The sequence below is a fragment of the Columba livia genome, chromosome 4 (assembly GCF_036013475.1).
Source record: "Columba livia isolate bColLiv1 breed racing homer chromosome 4, bColLiv1.pat.W.v2, whole genome shotgun sequence".
Lineage (NCBI taxonomy): Eukaryota > Metazoa > Chordata > Aves > Columbiformes > Columbidae > Columba > Columba livia.
In genome coordinates, this window is record NC_088605.1 from 67,684,515 (window position 1) to 67,703,322 (window position 18,808).

The window sequence follows — 18,808 nt, forward strand, 5'->3', positions numbered from 1 at the left end:
GAACAGCTTGAAAGTCCCTCCATTGTACTAACAGCTCACTGTCCACATTGACCACTATTTCACACTGTTATAAGAATGGAGATAAGCATCAGGAGACCTTAACATAATTTGGTCATTCAATTCTAGATAAATGCCTACAGTGATGCTGTAATTGCAATAGTAAGATGAAACTGAGGTAAGGAAGAAAATGTCCATAGCAAAAGGGAGTTTTAAAAATAAAATACAATTTCAGCTTCTAGAAAATCAATGCTGTTCAAGTTAGGCAACTGAATTACATGAACACCCTCCCTTAGCACTCTGTTCTGCTTGCACTTTCTCAATAAACCAGTATGGCTGGCTTTATTGCCTTTCTAACACTGCTTTGAATTACATATCAAAATAGTGATTTTGTTTGCTACAACTAGTAGGGGACTTTTATAGCATATTTGCACTGTGACATTCCTACTGATTATTCCACTTTTTAAGACTGCTAGCCAGACCTAAATCTAAGCCGTTTTATAATGTTCAATACTAATCTGGACACACCGTGCCAACTTATAAAAATATGAGGATTAGATGAGATAAAAGTTGAGCCATCTGGAGGCTGTGATTTTGCTTATGACGTCAGCTGTCTATGTGCAATGTCTCCTTTCCTCATTTTCATAGAATCATAGAATAGTTTGGGTTGGAAGGGAACTTCAAAGGTCACCTAGTCCAACCCCCCTTCAACTAGATCAGGTTCCTCAAAGCCCTGTCCAGCCTGACCTTGAATGTTTCCAGGGATGGGGCATCTACAGCCTCTCTGGGAACCCCATTCCAGTGTTTTACCACCCTTATAAGTAAAACAATTTCCCCCTTATATCTAGTCTGAATCTACTTACTTTTAGTTTAAGACCATTACCTCTTGCCCTATCCTAACAGGTCCTACCAAAAAGTCTGTTTGCAACAGACTTTATGTTCTCTTTGCCTTCCATACCCTAAACATTTCAGTTGAACAAGACTTCTATTAGCCAAAGTACTTCAGTGATAGGGGTGAATGTTTTTGTCTTTTCAACAGAAATGGCTTAAATCTGAATTCAAGCCAACCGCCCCTCCCCCAGGCAAACAGTAGTTGATAGTCTTGGTTATCATGAGTGTTTGGCAGATATTTGGATCTATATATAATACCACAGGTGAATTTACTAGGTATTATTGGTGCTTTTTGGGTGTTTCCTTCTACTTGTTCCTTTGATTTTACAATATTGGGACTTTGGTCTTAGTTTAATTTTGTTGGACATTATATGCAAGAAAAGATGGCTCAATAATTCTCTTTGTAGATTCAGTACAGGAAAGAAAGGAAGCCGTTCATAAATATTCTGGATGGATGGGAATGGCTGAAAAAATAATATTGGACACAGGTCTTGATCTAATGGAGTATGAGGTGGTTTCACTGCCCCATGGTCACAACTATATCATAGGATATGTGTATGGGCAGAGCATCGATATGTTTTAATGAAGGAGAGGATAAGGGTGAAAGGCATCACCTCTCCTGGAAGTATAACTGCAGTGGGATGATACTGTGGATTCACCTATGGACTGTGCTGATTTTTGTAATTAAGAACCATGAGAACAGGAATGTGGCAGGCCTGCAGCAATACAGGCCATTGTACTAAAATATCCCACAACAAAGTGGTAAGAACTGGGTCACATCTGTTACTTTTCTTTGTGCAGAAGATAATGCTGAATTGTATGAAAATGTGACGGATTTATACTGTTGAAGAAAGCCCTTTCTTTTCTAGTCCAAGATTTATACATGAAAAAATGTTCTACTTCTTCCCACTCTAATTTTCTTTCCTGATTATTCTTCTTACAGTGAAAAAGGTACAGCAAAATACATACCATTTTCTGCACTGGGACTTATTCCTGTTTACTGGAGTGAAGTGCGTTGTCGTGGTGATGAAGAAACTATACTGTTATGTGAAAAAGACGTCTGGCAGGATGGAACATGTCCACAAAAAATGGCAGCTGCTGTCACATGTAGCTCTTCCCTGGGTAAAAAAAGTACATACGGTTTGGTTAACTCCTTACCTTATTTAAAGAGAAGTAGTTATAATTACTCATTATTAAATCAGAAAAAAATATTAAGATTTCTTGGAACAGGAAATTAAACAGATTGAATCACTGCATCATTAACTGTTTCAAATCCCTCTATGCTGTGCAAGTAGCAACTAGCTGAACCACCTTTTATCTTTCCATAATCAACAAGCAAATTGTTACTTTGAGATGTAGGTTGTGAGAAAGGGAGAAGCAGCAAGAATCTCCAGCTGTAAAAGTAGGATTGTTCCCTCCACATTTAAAAAACATTTGTTTATTTACTCAATCACTCAGAAGTTGTCTTTGGTAGCTATATGTGCTACATATCAAATTGTTAGCTTTTCTTGAACAATAGCGAGGAACAGCTATTTCACAACCAGGTTATGCCTTCTCCTTTTGTACGCAAGTTTTGGGATGACATTCTATACTGTAAATGTGGATGACATCCCACAAGGAACTGCAGAGTTTTTGTCCTGTTCTGTGTACATTTAAAACAAGTCCAAGGTCTTCCTAGCTGAAGATTTTTCCCTCAGACATCTCTCACACAAGTGAAAATGATATTTTAGAAAAAAAAAATTACTATTAATGCTTTTAAGATATTTCTGATTATTTTAATCAACATGATGAACAACAACTAAATGGGCAATTATGCCATCCGATTTAAGATATTGCTACCTGAAGGCAGGCCAGGCTGGCAGCACTGCTGAGCTGGCAATGGCAATCTCTTCAGCTGTAACCAAACCAGGTACGGCTGCAGCCAGCCCTGTGCTGCCTGCATACACTCCTATCCAAAGGCAGATGCGTTTTTGTCCTAAAGCTCCACTATGTATAAGGAATATTTTGATAAATTATTTTTAAAATGTCATTTTGGTCTTAATTTAGAAAACAATCATATAGAGGGAAGGGAGATTCTTTTTAAGCTAGGAGTCAAGTTGAAGGACCAAAGCAAGAGAAATAGTTTTGCTTCTATCAGTAATTTAAAGTCCAGGATATCTGAAATCAATTAAATTGATCCCAAGATTCATCAGACTAGATGAAATGTTCAAGTTTTACAGTTTCTACTGCAACTAGCCTTTTAAAATAATTACAAAAAAAAAAAAAGATTCCATACCAGTGAAATAGTAAGCTGAACTTGGAGAAATACATTCTTTTTTGTTGCTGGTTTTCTTTCTTTTTTTTTTTTGTTGTTGTTTTAGATTTTTGTGGTGGTGTTTTTTTTGGTAAGCCAAGAAACAGACAAAATAGTGGCATTGGTTGGAAGATCTACACAAAAATAAATCGTCTTAAATCATTTGGATGTCAGATATGGTAAAACTTTAAAATAACCTTTTAAATATAGGAGTGATTATTTTTAATATGGTTTTAAGCTCTTTCCATTATTATAGCTTTATGCAGAAGTGATGCTTTAAAGACTATTTCTTGCTGGACCAGAAACTGGCTAATTATTGGAAAAGACCAAAAATCAAACTGTATCTCAGAAATGGGAAGACAACAATATTTGCACAATAAAAGTGAGACTGTAGTCTACTCTGTTTCACTACTCTGACTAGAATTACTGAGGGAATGAGAAAACACGAGGATGAATTTCTGCTTGTGTGGCAATGAAAGAATTTTTGCCTCTTATTTCGGATTTTACCCTCTGGGAACAAGTCTATACAGAGACAATTTTGCTTGTACTGGTAGAAATGCAACTCTACTGCCTGACTGTAGTATTTGGCCTTACAGCCTTAAGTATCTGTGAACACTGTGACATTTAAGTAACTCAACATCAGTGTGGTTACTTGTCTGTATAATATTCTTTAGATACTGAGAGCAGAGCTTAGGGGAACTAATTTCTAACAAGTTTAACTTCAGGTTTTACATCTGACTAGAAAAAATAAAGTGTGGTTCTTGAGCAGTGTCAGAGAAACCATTAAGACATCTCTTTTTTTCCTTACTATCAGGATAACATTTTGGGAAAAAAATGATCTTTTCCTGTATTCTGTGTTTGATCACAGCCTCTGTCTTTACTCCGATCCGTCTGGCTGGTGGGAACAATGCTTATGAAGGAAGAGTAGAAGTCTACCACGCTGGCCAGTGGGGAACTGTCTGTGATGATCAGTGGGATGACGCAGATGCTGAAGTCGTCTGTCGGCAGCTTGGCCTTGGGTTTGTTTTTCTACATATTTTGTACTCCACCAACAAAGCAGCAGAGTTAGTCAGATACATAGCGTGGAGTTGTCAAAAGATGCTCCTTTAAAATCACACTACTACTTTGAAGCAGCAACTAAGTTTATTTATAGAAGGTTCAGGTACAGTGCCAATACTTTCAAGTTCCTGGAACTTTGATTTATAGGATCCAGTTTTCAGTGTCATATGATAAGGGCAATTTTGTCTGTAGGACAGACAAAGGATCAGTCACAGAATAAATGTTGGCTTTCTAGTGAAAACTCATTACAATTTCAGTGAAGTTTCAATCAAAAACCCTACATGAAGAAAGGGAAGTTGCTTTGACTGTTAAAATCCTTACATCCATTTTACTAAGGAGTCCAACAGCCTCCTTGCTTTGGGGTAAGAGCACAGCTTTGTCAGAAAGGATGTGGTTTTTGGCACGCCTGTGAGAATCTCTCAAGATTTAAGTCACAAGTCTCTGTAGGTAGTCAGTTTGCATGTACTGAGTAGAGACCTGTTTGAAGTTTTGACAGTTAATGTTGTCAGTGATTCTTTCTGAATTAAGCATGGTCCATAATATAGTCAAAGCAGCAGAACAGGATTTTCTTGCTCCTCTTCTGACCAGCCATGGGTGATCCTGATACCATACAGAAGTATTCAATATTTGAGGAAAGATGCTGCAGAAGTGGGAGGCAAAGAGCAGAATTGCTGGATCAGAAAGGAAGGAGGTGGCAACAACTGGAATGGAAGGCGGTGGGTTGGAGAGGGAAAGAACTAAGAGCAAGATTCAGAGAAGATACTAAGATGTAAACCCAAGGAGGAGAAGGGGGTTATGTCTGAGACAGACTGGATAAGAACTAAGCAGGTCAGTGCAGAGGAGACTGGAACAGAACTCGCCTGTTCAACCTTGCTGGGATTACAATGAATTAAAAGAAGTGGCATTGAAGGTAGCAAGCTCTGTGGCGTTAGTGGGTGGCACCCAGAATGTACTTATCTGGAAACTGAAACTGAGGGTTTGGACTGCTGGTTCCTTCCAGGTTAGGTCAAGAGGCTGAGAACTATGGAGTACTTACAAAACTTGTAGATCTCCTGGTGAGCCATATGAGAATCAACATGCTCCTGACATCAGATTTGCATTTTTTCCCAGTTTATTTTATGCTATATAAGTATTTCTATATTCCTGTACATATTCTATTGGGAATGCCTAATACATAGACTGTCTTCTTGTAGGATTTTTCAGCTTTTGAATTGGGCCACAATTAATAAGTTTGGGAAGTTACTAAGATATGCATTACATTTCTCTATACTAATGACAAATGTCATCCTCTTAACATGCCTTCTTACTGATTACAGTAAAACATTTGATTAGTCATATTTAATGTTCAGAAGCTACAGTTCTGAGATGCTTCTAATTTGATTTGTTTTTCTGAGTAAATAAATTATATTAAGATGGTGCTAAGTCTTTTTAAAATATGCATAGAGATTTACAGAATTTCTCAAGTAATCAAGAAGTCTTGACAAATGTGCTCATTGCTATGAAGTGAAATGTTACCAACAGTGGCAGTAAAGCAATTATGAAGCAATAATCTAAACTTGCATACTGTTAATCAATCTAGAAATGTGCCACAAATTGTAAAAGTAAAGCATCTTATTAAGTAGCTTCCCACACCCTTTCAGCTTTCTGTAGCACTGCTATAACATTTCAGGATATTAATCTACCATTAATAGATGAAAAAAATGATAATTTATTTTATTATTTGCTTTCATTAAGACTTTTTGCTTGACACAAATCGCCCTTGTTATAGTGATGGGATGTGTGGTCTCTGCTTTATTAGAACTCCAGAGAATATTACTAGATGATGGTATAATTTGTTTTCAACATTCAGAGTAGTCAAGTATTATCTCTTTGATTTCTGCCAGCTTCTTAATGAATAAGGATTTTTTCTAACACTTTCTGCACATTTGTACCAGTGTCAGTATTAAAAAAAAAAATACAAGAAATGGAGGGCTTGCGCTCTTATTCTCATTACAAGCATTGCAAAATACAAGTGTTCAGTGAATTAATGCTACATATAAAAATGCACGGTTACTTAAACTAAATGAAAGAACAGTAATGGCAATCAGGAAATGCTTGCAAAGCTCAGGGAAAAATATATTTTCCAGTCTATTGAAATTGTTCTTGACACTGCTAAAGGAAAAAAATTAGAGCAAGATATCTGTTAATATGTTATTTGGAATTAAGTAGGTCCTTCAGAAGAAAAGGTAATGTCTAATTAAAAATCTTTTTTAAAAATAAGGTACTAACTTCAGACTGAAGCGTTTTGCTAAAATGTTGCTTGCTGAGTGTTTGAGGATATTTTTGGCTTGCTTACCTGCTTCTCTGAAGCAATCACAGATTATAACTCTTCCCCCTGCTGAGTAAATAAGACATTCTTTTTGATACTTCCCATGTTCTCCACCACTTGAATGAGGCATCTGGTCATCAAAGAAAGTCTGAAAATTAACAGTGTGTTTTCAAGATTAATGAAGCACATAAGGTTGAAAATATTTTTAAAAATTATGTTAAACAAAATGAAAATGCAAACCAGGTTATTTAATTTTGCTTTCTTGTGTGTGCTTTTATTTACTGAGCACTATCATTTATACAGCGTCCACCATGAATTTCCACATCCTTCCTTTTTATAGAACTTGATCCTGATCCTAATTTAATTTTTATAAGCCTCTTATTGGTGTTATTTTTCCCATATGCCTTTGCTGTTTATCAAGAATTTGTATGGTTGTTAACTAAATTTAGTATTATTTTCCTTTTAAAAAAAGCGAGAACAGAGGTTGTTACATATTTATACAAAGCATTAGAGGAGAAATCCCCATCTATGTAAATCCATGCATGGATTAACGACTCAGTGCCTTAAAAATATGAAATACTGCAATTTACATTAAAAAAAAAAAAATCACAGCCAAGTACTCTTCTGACACACAGTTGCAAAAGCCAGTTAAGAGTTCTAATGGTTACATACTGAAACAAAATAGTCAAGACCTGTCATGTTTTCAGTATAAACAAAAGGTACTGTTCCTGTTCCTCTCTTTAAAGCAAATTAGTAATTAGTATAGAGCCCCACACCCAAACTGTATGTAAATTAACTAATACTTTAGATAGGTAATTCATTATAGTAAAAAAAAGAGATAGACATTTCAATTTTATGAGTTGGAAAATATGACAGAAAATGACAACAGTCAATAAAAACTAGATTATATATGACAGAAAACTGTTCAGTGGAATCCAAGCCATGAAAAACATTTACATAGGAAAGACATGGTACCTTAAATAGAACTGGAAAAATCCCAATGGAACATCAAGTGATAAACACTGCATAATTTCTGTAATGCTGAAACAATACTCTGACATGGAGTATAAAACACACAAGGCTAGTCATTGATCTACTTTCTGTTCTATTTCTACCACTGATTGGTGGGCTGACATTGTCAGGTCACTTAAGGTTTCTTTGCCATGTATTTTCCATGACTAAATGGGGAACAATCACTTTTATCTGCCTCATTCGGATATTTGAGATTTGATTAATGTGCTTTGAGGACAACAGATGAAAGTCACTGTAGAAATATATAGGATTATTTTTTCTATAAATGTTAAATGAAAATTAGAATCCTTATACCCAACCTGTACATCTATAATCTCTTATAAGGATGTTATGTTTAAAAATCAAATGGGCCAGAAAAGGAGCATCTCATAGATACAAAACAATATAAATTGATGTTATAAGTAAGTTCAAACCATGGAAGTGTGGAAACAGTATGTATAAGCTGCTCTGCAGCTTCAGCTGAGACTGAAGTTGACTGCAGAACCACATCATCTTATGTGATGTGATGTGGGCTGCATTGTCAGTACCAGTGCAGCGGCTATTTAGGCAGTCCCACCTGCTATTTTAGAAATTGGATATGCAACAGTTCAGGTCTTCCCCCTGAGTCAGAGACTCTTCAGCTTGCTTGTGCTTGACCGGCTGTTTGTTGCATTTCCACAGGGGTGTTGCCAAGGCATGGGGCCAGGCTCACTTTGGAGAAGGCTCAGGCCCCGTGCTGCTGGATGAAGTGCGATGCACGGGAAACGAACTCTCTATAGAACAGTGTTCTAAAAGCTCCTGGCGAGAACACAACTGTGGCCACAAAGAAGATGCTGGCGTTTCCTGTACACCTCTTACAGGTAGTTTACTTACCAATAATCACACGGGAAAACAGTGACAAATGCAGAGTTCACAGCTCTGGAAAGATAATTTTTAAAGTTCACAGACGCACAAAACCCCACAGTAATAAAGTGTGCTGGCAATGTCAAAAAGAACCAGCTGTTAGCTATGGAAATATTACAGGTACAGAAGATCTCATTATTCCATACAAAGCCTTGATTCCTCAGTAACATGGTAACTGCCACTTACTATGTGGGGCATGTCTTAACTGTGTATCACTTCTATCAATAACGGCATTTCACCATAAAAGCAATGGGGAATAATGGAATATAAAAATAAAAAGATAAGGTGCATATACAGTGAAATCATGTCATTAGAGCCCACTCCTGTGACCTTCACACGTAATAAGGGTTTGGGGGATCAGTATTTTGTGCTATTTTTCTTGCATTTAAGCGATTGCATTATGCAACACTTCACAGCTAACCGGGGGCATTATGGCATTTCTTTTATCTTCCCATTAAATGACACCTAGTGATCAGCACTAGATTAAGTAGTCTAATATTCTGATCAGATGCGATATATGCAATGTTATTCATTTTGTTCTAGAACAATGATTGGACTTAAAAAAACCTGATTCTTGTGTTTTGTTTTTCCTTACTTGTTAATGACACAGATGGTGCATTAAGACTAACAAGTGGGAAAGGCAGTCATGAGGGACGCCTGGAGGTCTATTATACTGGGCAGTGGGGCACAGTCTGCGATGATGGGTGGACAGAGCTGAATACACAGGTGGTTTGCCGGCAGCTGGGATTTAAGTAAGATTACTTGATATTAGATATCTGACTCTCTGGCTTGACAGTGATGACAAATATTTACATGAACCCTACGTTATTCAAGATTCTGGTTTTTTAATATTAGATGAGTGCTTCATGGGAACTACTGAGTTAAAATCCATTAAAGCCCACTTCCCTCAGTCTCTAAGAGATATTTATGGCCTTGCTTGAGGTAGAATAAAAAACCTTCAACTGAGGTTGTGATTCAACAGTAGTTGTTCATTGAGTTCCTTCCAATCATCTTTTTGGCTAACTGATATTAATGCATATACTATAGAGAAAAAATGATTTGTTGTATTCTATTTTGCCTATAAAAGTTGGATTCTTCAAAATCTTTGCTTGTCAAATAGTCACTAAAAATCACAGACATTTTCAAGGTCTTTTTGCATCTATCTCAGAAAAAAGCACAGACTGGCCCTGGAACACTGTTTGTATTGAAAATAATATTTTAGAAAAAAATCCCATTAGAGTTTCATGCATTCACTCTTCACTACTTTTCCTGCTGACTGGTTACAAAGATACACTCTTACTAGGTGACTGTTGTCTTGCCTTCACATGATAACAGCTCACATTAAAAAAAAGTCATTCTTCCCCAGACTGTGACATTCTAATGTATATATAATACTAAGAACATGCTTTCAGTCTCAAAGTCAGTGAGAAGCCATACACTTGCTTGAAGGGAGGCCCTAATCAAAGGTATTGCACTCTCAAGTTTGTATTAATTTATCATAAATTCCTTAAAATAACATTATCAAAGTAGCAGCATATAGTGCTGTCGTTGAATTTGATGCTAACTGAACCTACTCTATCACGGTTAACACTGTTTACTGTTATTGCTCGTGCAACCTTTATTTCTTCAGAGATATTTTATTTCCTTTCTTGTGCTTAACTATCACATGCCCTCTCATCAGTGTGGACCAAAACATTATATATACACATTCGTTATGCAGGTATGGAAAAAGTGCACCTGAGAGCTACTCAGAAGGAAGCTCTGGGCCTATCTGGTTGGATGATGTCAGCTGCTCAGGGAAGGAGACAAACCTTCTGCAGTGCTCAAGGAGAGAGTGGGGAAAGCACGACTGTAACCATCAGGAGGATGTCAGACTCATTTGCCACCCAGATAACGACAGCCATAAACTTTCACTTGGTAAGGTATTACTTTGGTAAAGTCACAGTATGAGTATTGCAGTAGGTGCAGATCTGAGCAAAGTACAGTGTACTTAAGGATGCTTAAAATCTCAGTATTTGGCAGATGTGTCCAAAGAAGGAACAGGAAGGGAAAAAAGCTCCCTTTTCTCCTCAAGATCATAGGAAATAATCAGGCTTTCCTTAAAGAAACATAGAGAATCACAGAATCACAGAATGTCAGAACATTAAAGATCAGCAAAAATTTGTAAAGTAGTAAAGTCAGATTCCAGAGATCCTGTTGTCTCAGTCTTCACCAGATTTTTGACCTATTCAGCATTTCCTAATGGTATAGTGCATTTGACTCCACACTCCAAGTTCTAATTGTCTCATGCTGTCAAAAGTTGGAGACATACCCAAGCACTGAGAAATATAAATCAATAGTATATCCTCCTATGGCCTTACATACAGACAACCTGAAAAAAGAGAGACATCGAGAAAGAGGAGAAGTTCAGAGATAGCAAGAAGAAGGGCGAGAAGCAGGCAATTATTTCTGTATTACTATCGAGTATCATTCATATTGTGCCTGGGTAAATGGGTCCCGCTTGCTGACCAGGACAGAATGATACCACAAACACAGATCAAAGAGCCAGTTCCAATATCAAAAAGCCTGCAGACTTGTATGAAAAAAGAACGAAAAGGCAGATAAGAAAAAAAATTAGAGACAAATTCTAATTACATAGCATAGTGGTATTGTAGAACAAAATATGTACAAATTAATTTCAAAGATTCCTAAATCTACATGTAGATAATTAAGAATTCTGGCTATCAGATATGCACAGTAAAAACTGCAGGGGAACAATGGGTTGCTCAGCAATTCTGAAAACCAGTTTCATGTTTTAGATCTGCTACATACAAATTTTGTAGCTTGTCAGTATGCAGCATTTCACATAATTGTTGCTGATAATCTTTAGTTTAACCAAGTATATTTTAGTTGATTTTGACATCTAGAATTAAAACTAGTGGAGGCAGATTCCCAGCTTCTACTGAAATCTAATGGATTTGTATGCCTGGGTGCCTGAAGTTCTCTGGAAATTACAGAGCGAAGATCTATTCTGCAAGCTAAGACATACATTTAGTGCCCAACATTGCTACCTGTACATCAACAGTCAGCACTTCCACATGTACTCTTCTAGTCTCTCCCTCTTTATAGTTTTTTCCTTTGTAACCTTTTGACCTCTCGCAATCCAATGAATGGGTTTTGTTGCAGTACAGTTCCATTATGTGTAGATGATGTCAAATCACATTTAGAAGAAATAATTTTCCCAGACCAAAAATAACAGGAATTCAAATCATGACTGCTGTCTTTACAGATGCAAACCATCTGTGCTGCTTTGCTCAAATTCCTATAAAATATAATCTTAGCTGAAGGAGGTCTGGCTCACTTAAATGCATCCATATGGTAACATTCTCACATCCCCCATTACCGGAAGGTTCTATTAATTTTGTGCTCAATAAAAAAAAAAAAATATATATATATATATTCTAAACCACAAGAAGATGAGGTAACCATAAAATAGATATACTGTATCCCATGTCTCTAGCTGGGTAAAAATACTTCAAGAATAACACATCATTTCAACAAACAAATGAAGATAATTTATCTGACATTTCCTACAAGGTTTCTGACTGGAAAGCAGACAAAGACTCTATTGTTACTATTTACCTCACAGCATTTGAAAAAGCCTTTTTTCTCCCTGTAAGGATGCATTCAGTGAAAAAAATGGTAGATGGTATGAATTGAGGAAATACAGACACTAACAAACATTAAAAATGAGATACAATGCACTACAATAACTACAACAATATTTATTATGTAAGATCATGACAACGTAGCTAAATTGTGAAGCTAATTCATGTCACTGTCCAGACAGTATGAACTCCAGTATAAAAAAAATGTGCCTTAAATTACATTTGAAGCAAACAGACTATAGTTTTGGTTTCAGAAGTTTTAATGAATTATGCCAGATTTAAGTAGCTCTGATCCAGAGTAAGGTTTGGTATATAAAAGTTATTCAGACCCTATTTAATCTAAATTAAATTTCAAAGGCAAATGTTGCAAGATATTGCTTTATTTAAGAGCATAATTAATTTATTTCTCATCCTTACAGGGTTAGAAGATATTAGGAACAGGTTAGAAGTATAAGGAACAGTCTTTCCAGTTATTCTAAAAAGAACCTCTAATTAGTGTATTAAGGATTATAAAGTATGACAATTTAGAAGGTGATTGTCACTTCAACACTCTAAGGAGGCCTCAGAGGAATTCATAACTGTTTTAAGGCTACTTGCATTGCTAGTATGCTATAAAGGAGTCTTAACTAAGAATCAAATACATTCTTTGCTTAATTATTCAAAATTTAACCACAGGGCAAGCACTGAATAAGCCAAGATTAATTAAGGCAAACTAATCCACATGAGTGAGATTCTGTATTATAAACATATCTGAATAAGAAATCAATTTAAAATCCTAGAAAAATTATCACACATCAGTCTAGAATAACAAGCTGTAGAACACGATGCTATCACAGAAAGTACTCTACAGACCAGCATGCATGATGAGCAAGTAATAACTGAAGTTCAACACAATGTTGCACTTTTTTGCAGTTTGAGAATGGATTTGTGAACTGAGATATAACTAATACATAAAATTTCTGCAAAGAAAACCCGTCCAGCTTGTATCATATCAAAGGTATTTTGGATGTTTTCTGCCATCATGGGGAGAATTGTTCTGTGCCCAATATGGTCAAATTCTGAGCTGTGCCACCTATTTGCATGAAATGAAGGAATGAGATGAACTCTGAAGTTCAAAATACAGTACTATTTCATGTCATGCAATTTGTACAAATTGCTTCCTTTTGCCAGCCAGGAAAAATATTACTACTTTAACAGCTGACGTGAGGTTTGTTGAACATAAACATCAGTTGACCCTATATACTGAACCTGATGAAAATGACTTAAAGTACTAGTTCTTGCATTTGCTTCTGTTGTTGTGAGTTGACAGCAGTAATTTATTACCAGGCCCTCCCATCAGGCTGATGGATGGTGAGAATAAGAAGGAAGGACGTGTAGAGATTTTTATCAATGGCCAGTGGGGCACAATTTGTGATGATGGATGGTCTGATAAGGATGCCGCTGTAGTCTGTCGACAGCTTGGCTACAAGTAAGAAAACTCATTAAGCTGTTTCTTAAGTTATCTGTTTGCTGTATCTAGAAATGTTAAGTTTTTGCAACTGAATATCACTAACTTATGTCTGATAACTATATGCCTTTTAAAACTTGTCTGTTTGGCATTCTTGTAGAAAAGTGCACTTATATTATTTGTATAGTAGTAGTAGGCTCTGTCTTCAAACAGAGTATTCATTCACTGGCATAAATGGGAAAAGGAATTTTAATATTACAGTCATATCACAGTCTGACTGCCAACTGAAACGCAAGTTAATGCTACTCATTAAATATTTGTTTAAGAAGCTAAATATTCTGAATTATTAACCTATTGACTAAATACTATATTTCATTTGTCACTTGTGGTGCTGTATGTCTATATGATAGAAACATAATATGCCAATTTATTTTTTTTTTACGCTTAGTTGCACTAATGTAACCTAGAAGATAATTTGATTTAGTGTATCTGCTCTGTGCTCTTTGTCCCTCAAACTGTTCTTAATTTACTTCTTTCACCTTTGGTTTTCAGATTTCTAAACATTTTTTAAAAAGAGTGAAATTTCTAGTTTGGAAAAAATGAGGGAAACTAATATTGACATCTAGAATAACGCAGATGATTACATATTCTGTGAACTATGTAGGTTCTCAGTTTTGTTTCTGATTTTGTGTCAGAGCTCTGTTTCCCCATACTTAAGCGACAATTTTCATTCATATAACAATTTTGATATTGAGTCGTCATTAGTCAACACAGAAAAACTTAAGGTACGTAAATACTAGTGCTTTTGTGATTTGATGTAACAGTATAGATTAAAAAAATAGGGAATTTAAAATGCCTTTTTCATTATATTAACAAATAAAATACAAATATTCAGAATATAGACTTGGTTTACCAGTTTACTGAAATTGTCTGGAATTTTGCTAAAATTTCAGGGATAATGGTTGTATTGTTTTAAAGAGCTCTTGATCTGTTTTCATCGAAAGGTATAATTTTGCATGTTGTTACTTTGAAATCCTTATAGGTTCTAACATAACTGTTAAAATTTGTAATGGAATATATTAATAGCAACAGGTCAGTGTCCACTGTCACAAGGTGTGGATATGAGGTCTGTAGATTCAGACGTAGGCACACCAGCTGCTGAATACCTTGTTTCATGGGTTTTTTGGTTCATTTACTGATCTGGCTTGACTCAATGTATCTTGGAGATTTGATAAAACTGTTATACAAATGATTATGGCTTCAGCCTACATGAGAGTAATTTGAATTAGATTAATTTAATATAGGAATAGACCTGACAGGACAAAAACACCTTCTAATTAAAATCACTGCAATGTATTTGTGTGACTTTTGAACCACGTCGCTTAATCAGGCTTACATCACTCACATGCACTTTTTTTTTTGGATACTTAAGAGCAGTAAATATACAACATCTATAAGACAGACGTATAAGAAGCAGAACTATTATGAGCTGAAAAATATTCAGAATATTAGTGAAACACAAAAGGAAGCTGGTGAAATGTCTTCTCTGAGTGTATCTCTAAAGAAATTTCAGCTCAAGAAATACAAATCATGTTATCTCTTTGTCGTATCTAACAATGTAAAGTTTGTGCAACCAAAAATCATCAGATTATATCTGAACACATAATAATGCTTTTTAAAAAACTTTCTGGTATTCTTATAGTAAAACATATTTATAAGTAGTAGTAGACTATGTCTTCAAAACTACAAAACTTGACTTGTATTATCTCTCACGGAATCACTCACCCTTAGACTCTCTGGCCTTTTATGTGTCTCAGATGATCAAACTCAACCACTTAATCCCACCTTCTGTTTTTAAATCTCCGCAAGGACAGATAGTTGGCTGGATTCTCAATTTGTGTCATGTCAGAACAGGGGGGTTAAGATTATAGGATACATTACAACACACGTTTCCTGAAGGACTAAAGACAGACACGTTTTAGAAGTCTAAAATTAGGTTCCAGAAACTGGGAGAGCTTGTCGGAAATGCTAGATCTTGGTGACCCTATGTCTAGACAGTTGCATTCCACAAACCTGAGTATGCCATTATGTGCACTGATGAGCTGGAATTGCTTCTGGGCCTAGAAGTTCATGCACAGATCTTTTTGCTGAAGTTCGTAGTACATTCAGTAGTGACTTGGCTGTTCCAAAGCAAGGCTGGGGCTTCTGGGTTCATGCACCTGAGCTTGAGGGTTAATGAATATTATTTCTTTAGGAATAAACACATTATGAACTTTTCCAGGGAGGAACTCAAAAAGCACCTAATACTGAAGTTGACATCAGTTTTCATTAAGACTGTTTAATTCCCAAGTCTTTCCTACTGTGTTTTTAATCCACTTGGATCCACATTACATTCCTCGGGAAAACCAAACCAACCAACCAACCAAACCAAAACCAAAACCACCACTTCCCCCCCAAACCCCAAAACACAAACCCACACGTTTATTAGTTCAAATGGAAGAAAAGACCGCCTTAAAAAGAAGACTTGTGTAAGCAAAGGATAAACACTGAGAAAACAGACTGATTTTTTCCTGTATATGTTATTCACAGTGTCAATGCTTGTCTGTACATTTTTTTTTTTTACAAAATCCTGTTTTGGAACATTCTCAGCCATTTACTAGGGTTCATTTCTGAGACTGGAACAAGAGAATTCCTGAATCGGCAAAATGACTAGGTTCAAGGAAACACTAATTTTAAAGATTAAGCCAGTTTGTCAAATCCATGATTAATGTTAGTAAAACATAATATAAAGAACATTAGAAAACAACGTGATTTGTTGGCTAAAACCAGTCAGGAAAACATAAAAATAACTAACAGCACCCTAATCAAAGTATATTTGTAGTAAGATAAGCACTAAGAGAACACACACCTTTTCTGAAGAACTATCTACTATGTGATTTGGTTTAAAGTACAGAAGTATTTTGCTCGAATGAGTAAAGAGCAAAAGAGGGCTTTAGAAGCTCTTGCATTTTAGTGAACCAAGTGGCCCAGTAACACTGGACCCCTTTCATTTAGGACAGGCTTATAAGAACACACATACAAACACATGCATATGCACACAACAAATGAACAAATATCTTGCCATTAGTGCTCAAAACATTATCTACTACAGGAAAAAGAAATAGACGTAGGGTAGCTGGCCATCCATACTAATCAACTGGATTTCCTGATTAATCATACTATGCCTAACGGTAATACTGCATCTGAAGAGCTCAGCAAGTTATCGTGTATGGCTTTGTGTCTGAGAAAAGACCTGAATCCACCCTTCTCCCTAGGGACAGATCTGAGCAAGCAAAAATGTTTCTCTGATGGTCATCTGTGCTTAAATAGCTGGCTTGGAAAGCAGCAATTAAGGACACATACACCTTTGTTAATGCTGCACTAAAACCAGTTATAAGAGCACATTCCAGCACGTAACACACACATAAGACATAACGCTTCTGCATGTAGAGATTTCCCAATTATATGATTTTTTTTTTTCCATTAAGCTGCACTCCTTGTCCAAGAACATAATGATTTTTACATTTGTTTCCTGATAGATATTCTATTTAAACAGTGGGGTTTTTTTTGTTAAGAGTGGGTATGGGCAGATGTTTCATAGCAGGTAGAAGCAAACTGAGAGATTACTGATGCACAGTAATCTCCATCTTTGTCTCTCTACATCTCTTTCAACCTAAAATATTTACACATGTGACCTCACAGATGTCAGAATATTCTTTGAGATTTATCTGGTAAGCCAGTGGAGGCAGTGGCCCTATTAAGTAGCTGATAAGAGTCTGCAGAGACAATTATATACTAAACTACAATAAATACTTCTCTGGGAAAGCTTACTGTGGTGATTCACAACAAAGTAGTTTTCAATATCCTGAGGAACTTCAGAGCAATGCCCTAAAGCAGAAACTGTGTTTTTTTGACATAGAGATACCAAAATGAGGTAAGATTTTGCAACTAGTGTCTGTACTGTCTCACTGTTTCGTAATACCATACATGGACACAGCAGCTGCCCACAGGTTTTGGAGAGTTTGACATTTTATTGTAGTTATCTTTAATCAGAGTACCATCTACGAAAGAAAAATATTTGGATGGAGATGAGACGTGTTGCTTGCGACTGACAAGTTAAATAATACTAAACTCATTAGGCAAACATTGTCCTATACTAGTTCCAAAGTCAGATAGGCTTTGGATTATCTAGTAAATACATGCCAGCCATAGAAATTAAAAACGTGTAAGGACAGTTGACCTTGTTGTATCATCTCAGATGTTTTACATGCTTCCCTTTCCTGGCTTTTTACAATTCATGCATTCAAACCAACGTTCCCTACTTAGAAAACCTGCCCACCTACCCGTCAATACGTGGTAAAAAAATCCAAACAGGCAAGGCTTTCTATGTGCAAATCTGAAAAAGGAGGAAGCTTGTATTACTTTCATGCTTGAATTATATGGATATAGGAAGTTGAGGGCTGGATTCTTTGAGTTTGATCCAGTCACACTTCTAGGATGACAAAGCTTTGAAAGTGATAGGACAAATCAAAATTCCTCTCCTAGCTGATGAAGAGACATAAACTCTTTATGCCGTTGTCACCTATCTTCCCCAACACTGCAGGTATAAAGAGGGAGAAAAAAAGAGGTTTAAAGGGAGAGAAATACCGTCTTGCCTAACACGTTTTCATTGTTAAACTCTTTCTCTACTCCAGCATTTAATTGCACATGCAGTTGCCCTTTCGTATACATAGAAGTACTGTCCTTTAGAATACACAATTACAACACATCCTTTAAAACAGAAATATGTGAGATAGTGCAACATTTTAGTTACCTAGAATTCAATATACTCTTATCACAATAAAATAACAGGAAATTGCTCTTAAGCAATACATAACCTTGTAGTTCAGACACACCTAGAGGCAGCTGTGGCTTCCCACCCCACTTCCTTGTACAGCCAGTTGGGTGCTGCAACTGACTTGTAAACTGTATACAACAAAACATCTATTTATATATTAAGAAGCATTATCCTAAGTAATGACAAAAAGAAAATCTATCACAAAATTTACCAAATGAGATGCTTACATGCAAAATTCATGTGGGTTTTTTGGGTGTGTGTTTTTGTTTGTTTGTTTGTTCAATTTTGTTTGTTCATTCACTCCCTCATTTGGGAAAAAAGTTTATCATTCAAACAAGTTTATTCAGACCACTGACACTATAGTCATTGCTGAAGC

General features: G+C 36.1%; 1 protein-coding gene across 2 annotated transcripts in view; it reads left to right on the forward strand.

Annotated features, from left to right (window-relative positions):
• Nucleotides 1–18,808, forward strand: part of PRSS12 (serine protease 12) — a 45,537-nt gene that overhangs the window by 9,994 nt on the left and 16,735 nt on the right. The window contains exons 3-8 of one of the 2 annotated variants that reach the window (XM_065062759.1): nucleotides 1,832–2,019; nucleotides 4,050–4,200; nucleotides 8,241–8,419; nucleotides 9,073–9,214; nucleotides 10,183–10,379; nucleotides 13,436–13,577. In XM_065062759.1, the coding sequence (XP_064918831.1) occupies nucleotides 1,832–2,019; nucleotides 4,050–4,200; nucleotides 8,241–8,419; nucleotides 9,073–9,214; nucleotides 10,183–10,379; nucleotides 13,436–13,577 (999 nt within the window). The remainder of the gene's footprint in view (nucleotides 1–1,831; nucleotides 2,020–4,049; nucleotides 4,201–8,240; nucleotides 8,420–9,072; nucleotides 9,215–10,182; nucleotides 10,380–13,435; nucleotides 13,578–18,808) is intronic. The other variant, XM_065062760.1, reaches the window with a different exon arrangement.